The sequence below is a fragment of the Elgaria multicarinata genome, chromosome 11 (genome assembly GCF_023053635.1).
Source record: "Elgaria multicarinata webbii isolate HBS135686 ecotype San Diego chromosome 11, rElgMul1.1.pri, whole genome shotgun sequence".
In the NCBI taxonomy this organism is placed as follows: domain Eukaryota; kingdom Metazoa; phylum Chordata; class Lepidosauria; order Squamata; family Anguidae; genus Elgaria; species Elgaria multicarinata.
The window spans coordinates 34850042-34863478 of NC_086181.1; the positions used below are offsets into that span (position 1 = coordinate 34850042).

General features: G+C 48.7%; 1 protein-coding gene across 2 annotated transcripts in view; it reads right to left on the minus strand.

The window, feature by feature from the left end:
* Nucleotides 1-2275: 2275 nt before the first annotated feature.
* Nucleotides 2276-13437, minus strand: part of HSD3B7 (hydroxy-delta-5-steroid dehydrogenase, 3 beta- and steroid delta-isomerase 7) — a 59119-nt gene continuing 47957 nt past the window's right edge. For both annotated transcript variants that reach the window (XM_063137730.1, XM_063137729.1), the window contains exons 4-7: nt 12920-13028; nt 9048-9147; nt 6842-7004; nt 2276-3275 (exon numbers count right to left, since the gene is read on the minus strand). In XM_063137730.1, the coding sequence (XP_062993800.1) occupies nt 2818-3275; nt 6842-7004; nt 9048-9147; nt 12920-13028 (830 nt within the window). In that variant the 3' untranslated portion in view covers nt 2276-2817. The remainder of the gene's footprint in view (nt 3276-6841; nt 7005-9047; nt 9148-12919; nt 13029-13437) is intronic.

A 13437-nucleotide genomic window follows, 5' to 3' on the forward strand; every position in this document is an offset into this window, starting at 1 on the left:
TGGCCCTATTTTGCGCAAGACTCCCCCCTCACACACACACACACACACCCTGGAAGAAAACATGAGCCGACATTCATCCACAATTCAAGATAGATTTCTTTATTTGCACAAAATAGACTTTGATCAATCCATGCATTCTGTTATTGCTGGAACACACCAGAGGCTCACCTAGTCCAATGTCCTGCTTCCCACAACGGCCAACCAGATGCTTTTGGGAAGCCCACAAGCCTGACGTGAAGCCCAAAGAACTCCTCAGTGGCCCGCTGATTCTGAACCCAGAGGCTGTAACCATCGATGGCCTTATCCTCCAGGGATTTGGCTAGTCCTGTTTCAAAAGCCATCTAAGCCAGTGGCAACCACATCTTCTGGCAGCAAAGTCCATTCATTCACTATGCATGGAGCGAAGAACTTTCTTCTGTTTGTCCCAAATTACCAGCCAATCAGCAGGACCATCCCAAATGTTAGTGTTATATGGGAGGGAGGAAAAACCTCTCTCTCTTCACTGTCACCACACCTAACTGTATATACTTTTATCACATTCTCCCCTACACTTAATCTCCTTCCCCCCTACTAAACTTAAAACACACACGTAACACTTTATGGAAGGTAACTCTGGTTAGTTCCTTTGTCCTTTTCTGCGTCTTTTTAGTTCTACAATTCCGTGCCCTGGCTGGGCTTTTTCCAGTGTTGAGCTTTGCATGAAAACTGATCTAAAAAGATTGCTAATGCTCCAGCTAAGGTTGGCACACGCCAGGTCAGCTCCCTCACCCACAATCACATCATGGATGAGTGAGGCCTTGTTACAAATTGACCCGGCATTCACCAACACCACAATCAGGCCAGAGGGCACAGCAGCCAGTCCACCAGGAACCTGCAGGATGGGGGGGGGGGATCAGAGAGGGGAATGGCTTGCAGCCAACTGGGTCCCCTGCCATTACGATGATATTACCTCCGCCCCATCCCATCCCGTCCCTTACCCATGACAGCTGTTACAGAGACACCCTCTACATCCATATCGCCCCCCCTCCCACCCCAACACATCCTCGCTTGTAACCACTCCTTCCCCAGAAGTTAGGAAGAAGAGAACAAAGAGAAGGAAGAAAACAGATGAATGAAAAAGACAGAAGAAAATGTTTTAAGTGCCACAAGGCAAGCAGGAAGAATTCTGACGGCCAATGGATGCCAACAACTGGCTAAAATACAGTAATAAAGGCTGATTAGAGCAATCAAATAAATGAGACCACATGGCCGTCAGGAACAGCCGGGCTCCCTCCTCCACGCCCACCGCCCCAAAACAGCCAAGCGTCATCCACTGGTCCTGCCAAGCGCCACTCAGATCTGCCCCATCCAGGCTCCGCCCCCTGTTCCACAGGCACCACCCCTTAGCTCCTAAACTCCACCCATGGGTCTTGAGCATGACAGGGATTCTAGTAAGAATATTTTTTTAAAAAAAAGAAAGGAAAGAATTTCCTAAATCTAATGAAGAAATTTCTCCAGTCATATTCCTATTGCACACGTTGGTCCGTTCGTCGGTCCCCCTCCTTAAAGCGTGACAAGAAAAGTATATGACGGCATCAAAAGCATATTCCCGACAGCTGGAGGTGTCAGACTTCTGTCAGATTTAAGTCTCTCTTGCCAACTCTAATAGCGGGGTAGTTTGCCATTGCCTTCCCCAGTCGCAGTTACCTTTCCCCCAGCTAACTGGGTACTCATTTTACCGACCTCGGAAGGATGGAAGGCTGAGTCGACCTGAGCCGGCTGCCTGAGAACCAGCTTCCGCTGGGATCGAACTCAGGCCGTGGGGAGAGTTTCGGCTGGAGTATCTGCCGCTTAACACTCTGTGCCACACGAGGCTCATTAAAGGTGATAACCAACGCTTTATACTTTGCCCGGAAACTAATCGGCAGCCAGTGAAGAGATTTTAAAACTGGTCAAATGTGGTCACCCCTAGATGTACTGGTGACCAGCCTGGCTGCCATTTTTTGAACTAGTTGAAGTTTCTGGACTAGGCACAAAGGTAGCCCTATGTATCTCTCTTGCCCACTCCAATGACTTGTCACTGGTGAGGTTAAATCAGGACATTACATGAGATCCTTATTGCACTGAAGCCAATGATGTAGTTAGTGGTGACTGAGGTAGGAAGAAAAATACTGGAATCCGAGAGCTGCAATGGGGAATGGCGGTGTTCATATTGCTACCGGAGGGGCTGAACCAATATGAGACTGCCTATATTCCTCCCCGCCCCACAAAAGACACCGCCCCCCCCGCCCCCCCAGCCTACACCTTTGCAGCAAGCTAAATCAAGACTGCCGAGGCAGCAGAAGAAAAATACTAGGACAGGAGCAAGTTGTGGAAGTGGGTGGTTCCCATCAGAGAGGGATTTGGAATGTGTAACGTGCCCAAAGCAAAATCTGGACTCAAGACTTGGTTCAGGACTCCAGCTCTCGCTGGAGAGACTGGTAACTGAAATATGCTCCAGCCACACCCGAAACAGATTTAATGGGCGCTGGAATCCTCATCTGGAAAACCAGTGGGTGGTCTTGGCTCCTGAAGCTGATCCGCACAGATCCACCAATTCCTCTCCTCTTTTCCTTTCGTGCTGTCCTTTGATTTATGAACGGGGTGTAGTAAATTTTAGGTGCTTTAACGGATTTAACGCAGGACGGAATCAACCAGAGCCAGAGTCCACTGAAATGGTACCATGCCTCCCTTTTGCCAAGCTGTAGGAAACGTCCCGAAATGCTCCAATGGCAGCAAAAGCCAGCCTTGGATTGCTTTGGGTGGGTGTGGTGGGAGGGGAAGGGGCACCTCTCTGGCCTAGATCTCCTGCCCTTTGCCCCTCGCCTCGGTGTACTGCTCCGCTTGCTTCCGGGTCACCAACTCCTGGAGCCATTTGACGGTGCGGTTGCGACTCTCTTCCCAGATGTAGCAGGGCTGGTAGCCGAAATGCCGCTGGGCCTTGTCCGTCTGAACGGTGAACGTGGTGCTGGCTATGGCCAGGGTGTAGGGGTTGAGCATAGGAACGTAAAGGCAGAAGGGTTTCAGCAGCCATCGCAGCAGCATGTTGAGCAGGGCTATGAAATAGAGGATGAAGTAGGGGATGACGGGCCGGGAGCCCAGCAGACGGAAGCCGCAGGGTCTTAGGATCTCCATATTGAAGTCCTCGTAGCTCTTGTAAGGGGAGTCGTCGTAGCAGAAATAGACCTGGCCTCCGATGGTTGAAGGGGACGTTTGTATCTTCTGGGCCACCAGCAGATGCATCCAAGCGACATTGCCTGTAGTGGCAGGTACAGGGGGGTGGGCAGAGGGAGGGAGGGAGGGAGGGAGGGAGGAAGGAAGGAAGGAAGAAAGAGGAGAAACTCTTTAATACTAGGAACAGGATTGGTAAATTCACCCAAAAAATACATATAGATGAAAGGGAAAGGAAAGGACGTTATGCCTTGTGTTGTTATGGTGCTTTTATGAAAAGAGAGAAAGAGAGAAACTGAGTTCAGACAACACAATAACCAATGGTGGGTTAAATAGTCAACGGTGGTTTTTTGTGTCATCTATCGGGACTTTTTCACCCCAAGGTTGGTGATTCGGCCGAAATAACTGATGCAAATAACCAACACTGTGCAGAGTTGACTATTTGAACATCTGTCGGTTAGCATGTTGCGTGTCGGTCGCCGTTGACTATTTTGTCGCACACGGTTGTTTGCGGCGACTACAGAATCCTCTGGCAAGAGCGACCGAAGCAGCGGCTGCCACTCTAGTCCAGCCGGCAGAACTTGCAATGGCTGATGGGATATCAATGGGAGGACTGAGGGGGAGAGAGAGGGCAGGGGATGTGTCCATCAAACACAAGCTGGCCTTAAGGCACAGCACGGTTGATTATAATCGTGTCGTGTGGGGATTACCCCCTCGATAATCAACCATGGGGTTGACTATTAACCAACTAATAATAATAAAATAATAATAATAATAATAATAATAATAATAATAATAATAATTTTATTTGCTACCCTGGATTGAGGCGGGGTACAACACAAATGCAAATGACATAAAATACACATAATTGACCAAAACATTTAAAACTAATACATTATTAGTATTAGTGAACTCAGGTGAACTCAGTGGCAAAGAGCACCCTTTATCAGCTTAGGTTGATATACCAACTACGCCCTTATCTGGACAGAGATAGCCTAGCTACAGTTATCCATGCTCTGATAACCTCTCGTTTGGATTACTGCAATGCGTTATACGTGGGGCTGCCTTTGAAAACGGTCCGGAAACTTCAGCTGGTACAAAACAGGGCAGCCCGTTTACTAACAGGGACTGGCCGGCGAGACCACACTACGCCAGTCCTTTTACAACTTCATTGGCTGCCAGTCCAGGTCCGGGCCCGATTCAAAGTGCTGGTATTAACATTCAAAGCCCTAAATGGTTTGGGCCAAGTTATTTGAAGGAATGCCTCCTCCCATATGTACCTACCCGGACCTTAAGATCATCTACAGGGGCCCTTCTCCGTGAGCCCCTGCCAAAGGAAGTGAGGCAGGTGGCTACTAGGAGGAGGGCTTTCTCCACTGTGGCACCCTGGCTGTGGAATGAGCTCCCTAGAGAGGTCCGCCTGGCGCCTACACTGTACTCCTTTCGTCGCCAGCTGAAGACCTTTTTATTCTCTCAGTATTTTAACACTTAATTTTAACTTAAATTTAAATTTTACTGTTCTAACTCTGTATTTTAATCTTATAACAATTTTTACTGTGTGGTTTTATCGTGGTTGTGCTTTTTATACTGTATTTTGTATTTGTGTTTTTAAACTGTTGGTTGTTTTCTTATGGTTTTAATTTTTGTGAACTGCCCAGAGAGCTTCGACTATTGGGCGGTATAAAAATGTAATAAACAAATAAATAAATAAATAAATTTATTAAAAGCAGCACAGTATTAAAAGGCATCTTAAAATTCAACTGGGTAGGCCTGCCGGAAGAGATCAGTCTTTATAGCTTTCTTCAAATCTGGAAGACTGTTAAGTTGACGAATCTCTCCCGGCAGGTCATTCCATAACCTGGGAGCGGCAGAAGGAAAGGTCCTCTGGGTAATACTTGTCAGCCTTGTTTTTGTTGACTGGAGTAAATTCTTCCCAGAGGACCTGAGTGTGCGGGGTGGATTGTACGGGAGAAGGAGATCCCGCAGGTAGCCTGGACCCAAACCGTGTAGGGCTTTAAAGGTGATAAAGAAAGGAAAGGAAAGGAATCTCTTGTGCAAGCACTTGAGTCATTGCTGACTCCTAGAGGGACGCTTGCTTTCACTGACGTTTTCTTGGCAGATGTTGTAGCGGGGTGGGTTGCCATTGCCTTCCCCAGTCGCAGTTACCTTTCCCCCAGCTAGCTGGGTACTCATTTTACCGACCTCGGAAGGATGGAAGGCTGAGTCGACCTGAGCCGGCTGCCTGAGAACCAGCTTCCGCTGGGATCGAACTCAGGCCGTGGGGAGAGTTTCAGCTGCAGTAACTGCTGCTTTACCGCTCTGCGCCACACGAGGCTCATTAAAGGTGATAACCAACGCTTTATAATTTGCCCGGAAACTAATCGGCAGCCAGGGAGGGTATGGGAGTACCCTTAGGTGTACTGGTGACCAGCCTGGCTGCCATATTTTGAACTAGTTGAAGTTTCTGGACTAGGCACAAAGGTAGCCCTATGTAGAGCGCATTGCAGAAGTCGAGCCTTGAAGTTACCAGAACGTGCACTGCCATCTTTAGGTCTTCTCTCTAGGGAGAGGCACAGCTGGCGTATCAGCCGAAGCTGATAGTAGGCACTCCTGGCTGTCGCATCTATCTGGGCTGTCATTTGGAGTGACGGATCCAGAAGCACCCCGAAGCAGTCTTTCAGAGGGAGTATAACCCCATCCAGAACTGTGTTGTCCAAATTCAGCCACTGACAGACAATATGAGTGCATACATTGTTAAGTCTTTTATTCGTAAACATGAAGCTGAGTGCTTTGGACTGACTGAGTGTGTGTCTTGATCCAAGCACATCCAAGACGCTGCTCAGTCTTCTTTTGCAGAAAAAAATTAAAAAAGAGACAATTCTAAGAAAGACCAAGATGATCTTCCTTTGCTCCCGAAAATACCTGGGGGAGACACACACACATTTTTTTCAATCCTGAGCAATTCAACTGTGACACTGTTTCCAGCAAAATACCCCAGCAATATTTCAAGTTAATACTTCATACTTGTTTCTTGCTTTTGGAACAACTCGGAAGAGGTCTGGCCGCTTAAGTTTAATGCAGAGGCTCTGGTTTTATCGCTTAGCTTTCGCCATGAGCCAAGCAGCAAGAACCTGAGGGTGGAGAGAGGAGCTTAAAACGTTTTGCTTTCCTAGGTTTTTTCCGAAATTGACCAATAGAGCCAGGGCATGTGTGTGTTAGGTCAAGAGTAAAGGGCATCTAGAGTGAGAACATCAGAAGAGCCGTGCTGGATCAGACCAAGGGTCCATCTAGTCCAGCATTCTGTTCACACAATGGCCCACTAGCAAGTATGACATGAGTGCAACAGGACCCTTCCCACCTATGTGCCCCAGCAACTAGTGTACATAGGCTTCCCGCCTCTGCTATTGAAGGTAGTACACAGCCACCAGGATCAGTAGCCAATGGTAGCCTTATCCTCTAGGAATTTGTCGAACCCTTTTTTAAAGCCAACCAAATTGGTGGTCATCACTGCGCCTTGTGGTAGTGAGTTCCATAGTTTGACTATGTGCTGAGTGAAGAAGTCCGTCCTTTGACCTGTCCTGAATCTCCCACTAGGGAGTTCAGGGTGATCGACTGGAGCACAAGAACGGTAGAGCTGATCCATGTAACTCACCCACGTAGACCCTGCCGTGTTCAGTGGCGGCTGGGAAGATTCGGATCATGCACTTCCTCGTGCGGAGTCCTTTGTCGTAGAACTTCTTCATGAGCAGATGGTTCTCCCCGTAGATGCCCGTCGGCCGAAGAGCGCAAGTGACCAGCGACTTCCCATTTCCCATCTGGCACAGAAGAGGCAGAGAGGTTTGTTAGGGAGCCAATGGGGGTAGAGAGGCGAACGGGTGAGATTTCAAGGCTTAAATCGCTGCTCAGTGATGACGGCCCACTGGATGACCTGGGGTCAGTCGCACATTCTCAGCCCTGACCTGCCTCGCAAGGTTATTGGCAAGGTAATGTGGGGAAAACCTCAGGCACACTCATCTCCTTAGAGCAGCCTTCCTCAATCTGGGGCGCTCCAGATGTGTTGGACTACAACTCCCAGAATGCCCCAGCCAGCTCTGCTGGCTGGGGCATTCTGGGAGATGCAGTCCAACACATCTGGAGCGCCCCAGGTTGAGGAAGGCTGCCTTAGAGCAGGGATGCCTACCCTCTTCCAGCCTGAAAGCCAAATTCCATTTCGGAGTTCTCGGTGGCCACATTCCAACAGTGGGTGGGGCTCAATGCAAAAGGGGGGCATGGTCAAGATGTCAGCATATTTTACTGCCAGGAGCTACACCTAAGGGCGTAGAGAAGGGAGGGGAGAGGATCACGGACTTACCCGCTTCCACGATCCTCCCTGTGCGTCCAAACGGAAGCACAACATTCCGCAAGGGAAGAGGGACGTCGCGCCCATCATTTTTTTTAAAGAGGCAGGAGCTGGAAGTGCAATTGCACTCCAGCGAAGCATGAGTAAACAAACAAAGAAACAAACAAAAGGTTCCCCCCTTGATGTCCTTGGACTCTCCCCAGCCGGGTTTCTTCCCTCTGCTGAACCCCACTACTCAGGGGGAGGAGGGAAGAAGCTGGAATGAGCACCCACACTGTCTGCAGTCCTCAGGATTGTCCCGGGACCATGAGAAAATTCAGGATAACTGGGGAACTAGTTATCCTGGGGAAATTGAGGGGTCATCCCTGCCTGCTCCTGGGATCCCCTGTGCGTCATTTGGACGCACAGGTATGGCCCAGGGGAAAAATCCATGGTGTAGAAAGGGCCTAAGCCTTATGAGCAGCATTTCAAGCTTTTAGAACAGGGCATGTGTGTGAGGGTGTGGGCGCAAAAGCCAGGTATCACCAACTGATCAGTGCTGGAGGGAAAGAGAAGAGGGTGTGGTGATACACAAAACTCTGTTGTCATGTCTAACCCTACTGCCCCGGTTTTGGGAGAAGGTATTTCAGGTAATCAATCAGAATCAGATTCAGAACTAGAAGACGCAGCGCCAGGCACCAGCCAGCCCGTACCAGTGGGGGAGGAAGCTCTCATGGGCGATTCCCCAGCTGAGAGACAGCCTTCTCCAAAGCTTATCTCCTCAAGGATAAATCCTACATATTCAGTGGGAAGTGAAGTTTCTTCCAGGGGCAAGCATCCTGAAAAACTAGCTGATGCTAGGGTCCGCTGGAAGCTGAAACCCACAGCGTGAAAAGAAGGCATGAGAAAGTGGGAGAGATTACACCAGAACCTGCCACTGCACCAAGCGCTCTGAAGTTACGGGCTCTGAAGTTACCGGCCTGCTGAGAAGTAGCTTCTTATTCTTCTTGAATAGACAATTGTCTTGCTTAGTTTGCATAGTTTTGCCTAGGGGGACGCTTCCAAGAGGTTAGACTCTATTCAGGTAGAAGAGACTTAGCTTAGTAGATTACTTAGCAAGCCTCCTCCCATCAAAAGTAAGAGCGTTCTGAGAAACACGACATCTGGAGAGCCAGATTTGCACCCTAGTTGGGCTGGATTTGGCCTGCAGGCTTGAAGTCCAGCACACCTGCCTTAAAGTAGGGCAGGATTTTTTAAAGCATCATAATTACATTGCCAGTCTTTAGGGTCCTGCAAGACGCTTTGTTGTCTTGTTGCAAAAGTGGAAGAACTATCTTGGTGCAAGAACTCTGCTTCACAAGATGCACAAAATGTAAACTTAACCAGCAGATATAGGTGAATCTGCTGAGGATTCACTTCACATGTATTATGAAGTAGATTCTAGTCGTAGTTTCTGTCAAAATAAATCTGTTTGGCTTTCAGATGCCACAAGACTGTTTGTCTCAATCTAATCCCGCACTGAAGGAGGAGTCTGGCTTACCAGCCGTCCATTCGCTTCGATTACCAGCTGCTCAGCCTTAGCTTTGCTAACTGGGTAAGGATGCTTGTGAACGATCTCATATTTGGTGTCTTCGTTTCCCCTGCAAATGAACAGAAAAACACCGCAGGCCATCAGAATCCAAGATTTTCAATGTACAAGCTTCCCCTCTCCGTTATGGTTACAGGTTAAGATATACCTCAATACACTTAAGTGCAGTTCAATTCACTCTAATGCACTTTGTATGATGGTGTGGAGGCTACTTCATTATGTAGGGTGACCATATGGAAAGGAGGACAGGGATCCTGTATCTTTCACAGCTCTATTAAAAGGGGAATTCAGCAGGTGTCATTGGTATGCATGCAGCACCTGGTGAAATTGTCTCTTCTTCACAACAGTGAAACCTGCAGGAGCCCTGCCCTCTTTTGTATCTGGTCACTCTAGCTATACTCTTGCAGTGTTCACTGTTGTGATGAAGAGGGAATTTCACCAGGGGCTGCATGCATACAAATGACACCTGCTGAAATTCCCTTTACAATGCAACTGTTAAAGTTACAGAAGCCCTGTCCTCCTTTTCATACGGTCACCCTAGAACAATGTCCCATATAGCATGGAATAAGGCTCCAGAACCAGTAGGAGATATAGAGAAGAAAGAGTTTTTGGTGGGGTCTATTTCTTCCATCATTGCAAAAGCATGATGGGAAACACTGTGTCTACCAGTGTTTTCCTTTATACACATCTACTAAAGACGTAAGACCTTTGTGTGTCTTGCATCTTATGGCTCTAAGATTCCTTTGCTACACACACACACACACCCCTCTGCCTCTCTTGTGCTAATCCACCACCAAGCCAAGAATCCAAACTCTCATTCTAAGGAGGCAGCTTTTTCATATATGCAAAATGTAAATCCAAACCAGCCCATTTCCTTCTCATGAGCAGGAAAGGAGCCCATCCAATACCGTTGGAGTGCATGGAGGAGCTATAACAGGGATGGGCGTTTATTTATTTTTCAAATCTGGCAGCAGAAATTTAGGGGGGATAAAATGGGGCTTCGTAGCAGCTATGGAGCGCTCAAAAGGTCAAATTTATCATGCTAAACTGGACCCTTTCTGATGCTTTTTTTTATAAAAAAATTATTGCAGCAGCCCAGGGTTAGGGAGTCCAGGCGACAGGCCAAAACATTTGGTAGTGAAAAGTTTTCTATTTTCAGGCAGCAAGTTGATTTACCTCATATACATTTAGCCCATGAGCGTTCTCCTGCTTTCGTAGACATGGCAACTTGGAGACAAGGCCAAAACATTGCCGCCTAAAGCTATCCCCGCTGCTGGACATTTAAAAATCCCTCCCTTGCCCGTCTCCAGGGTTAACGTTGTTGTGTAGCGCTGTTGTCATGGCATTGCTAAGGATGTCCCGGGAAAGCCCTTGCCTTGGGTTGGGCCCAAAACCACTGCTGGTTGGAGCAAAGCCAGGGAAACTCCCTGTTATGGAGACCAGATGCTGAGAGACACGCAAACACACAATTAACCCATCAGGCACTCTGCTTGGTTGAAAGTATTGGGATTTTTGCCCTGCGTCAAGTACCAAGTGGCTCCAGGAGCTGAGAAAACGGCATATCATGGGGGCACTTTGTCAAAAGCTTTGCTGAAGTCAAGATATATGACGTCCACAGCATTCCCACAGTCCACAAGGGAGGTTACCCGATCTGAGAGGCAGGAGATTGGGAAATTTCTATTGAAACACCCTTAATTCAAAGAGCTACAGGCAATGTGAATGGGATTGTCCTGTTTTTATTCTCCCATGCAGGGCAGGCCGAGAGAGAGAGGGAGAAAGAGAGGCGTAAGGCCTACCAACAGGCTTCACGTAATGTAAACACACACACACACACCCCGCCATGCTACAGCTATACCCCTGGCTGCAAACTTTCTACCCAAAGAGGATCTTTTTCCTCATAGGTTTTTCCTGCCACAGGCTCCATTCTCCCACCTCACCCTGATCAGCCCTGTCGCACCTCATTGTCTGCATTTCCACAGACTCCAGAGGGCACCTCGAAACACTCCTAACGCTCTTTTGTCACTGCACGTAAGGAAGAAAGGAAGTCATCTTAAGATGTGGCGCAGTGGCTGGAGCATCGGGAGGCCTGGGTTCAAATCCTGGCTTCAGTGTGAAAGCTCTCTGGGGGTCCAATCTCTCTCTCTCAGCCTAATCTCTCTCCTAGGGTTGTTGTTCAGGATAAAAATGGAAGGGAGACAGGGCCATATATATTGCCCGGAAGTTCTTGGAGGAAGAGTGTAGGAGTGAAAAAAAACCTATTAAAAAGTTTTTTAAAAAAGTAATTCACTCTTGATGGACATTCTCTGTCATGCTCTCACTGGAGGAGTCCTCCTCAGAAGAAGAACCAGAGCTTCCAGAAACTGAGGGCACTCTAGATCAGTCCCTGGTACCAGACCAGGAGAACGCCGGTCATTCAGGGGAGGAGGCGCCGCACGGGGCGCAGCAGCTGAGCAAACCCCTGCCTCAAGCGCCCAGCCAGAAGGGCTCCCGTGAGAAGGAGTGCTCACGTACAAAGAAGGTCTCCTCTTGAGTAGGGCTCTGACCGGAGAGCTCGAATGGACAGCGGCTGGGCCTGGGCGGGGCTCAGCAGCCTTTGTGGCTAAAAGGCTTCAATGCCTGCGTACCCAGTGCTGGAAACAACATCTTAGCAGCTCCTGTGAGTGACCTTTGTGCTGCCACAGACCTTGGACTCCTGCTTGACTCTGGAACTGGGCTGTGTATGTACTGGAGTGCCTAGCTGGGCTTTGACCGCTGCCTGTTAGCTTGACTGTCCCTGACTTTAGGAAATAGAAACCAAAGGCACAGTTACAAGATGGGGGATACTTGGCTCAGCAATACTACAAACGAGAAGGATCTTGGAATTGTTGTAGATCGCAAGCTGAATATGAGCCAACAGTGCGATATGGCTGCAAGAAAGGCAAATGCTATTTTGGGCTGCATTAATAGAAGTATAGCTTCCAAATCACGTGAGGTACTGGTTCCTCTCTATTCGGCCCTGGTTAGGCCTCATCTAGAGTATTGCGTCCAGTTCTGGGCTCCACAATTCAAGAAGGACGCAGACAAGCTGGAGCGTGTTTAGAGGAGGGCAGCCAGGATGATCAGGGGTCTGGAAACAAAGTCCTATGAAGAGAGACTGAAAGAACTGGGCATGTTTAGCCTGGAGAAGAGAAGATCGAGGGGAGACATGATAGCACTCTTCAAATACTTAGAAGGTTGTCACACAGAGGAGGGCCAGGATCTCTTCTCGATCCTCCCAGAGTGCAGGACACGGAATAATGGGCTCAAGTTAAAGGAAGCCAGATTCCAGCTGGACATCAGGAAAAACTTCCTGACTGTTAGAGTAGTACGACAATGGAATCAGTTGCCTGGTGAGGTTGTGGCCTCTCCCACACTAGAGGCCTTCAAGAGGCAGCTGGACAACCATCTGTCGGGGATGCTTTAGGGTAGATTCCTGCATTGAGCAGGGGGTTGGACTCGATGGCCTTGTAGGCCCCTTCCAACTCTGCTATTCTATGATTCTATGATTCTATGACTCCATATACTTGACTGCGTGCCTGAACTTTGACCTCTGCCGGTTATCTTGACCACGGCTGCCTTTTCCTAAACTATCGTGAACTGAAACCTGTCTGCTGGTACATTGGCCTGGTTTATTACTTTGCCTTGTGGTCAGCCCTACCGCTGAGCCTGCGTTGCAGGGCGTTCTCGGAAAGCAGCCCCTGCAAGATACATTGTCGGCAGCCTGCGATTGAAGGGGAGGGGAGTCCGGCACAGGGGCAGGAGAGCCCAGAGTCCCCCTTTACTTCCTGGCCTGGAGAAGCACATACCTGAAGAAAGGGTCCCCCTTCATGTTGGGTCCCACCACTTCCATGCTACTGGTGTAAACTAGATACTGGATTCCTTGCGCCACGCATGCTTCAATTACATTCTGGGTTCCTGTATTGAAACAATAGGAAGTAGCAGAGGAAGAGGAAGGAGAGAGAGAGTGAGAGAGAGAGAGAGAGACAGAGACAGGGAGACAGAGAGACACAGGGAGACAGAGAGAGAGACACACAAGGAGACAGAAACAGAGAGAGAGACAGAGAGACAGAGACAGACAGACAGACAGACAGACAGACAGAGAGACAGGGAGACAGAGACAGAGACAGAGAGAGACAGGGAGACACACACAGAGAGAGAGAGAGAGAGACAGGGAGACAGAGAGAGAGACAGAAAGAGAGAGAGACAGGGAGACAGACAGAGACAGGAAGAGGAAGAGAGAGAGAGAGAGAGAGAGAGAGAGAGAAAGAGAAACAAACGCACACAGCATGTTAACCGCAGGCCTTTCACCCCAGCCCCTTGCTGT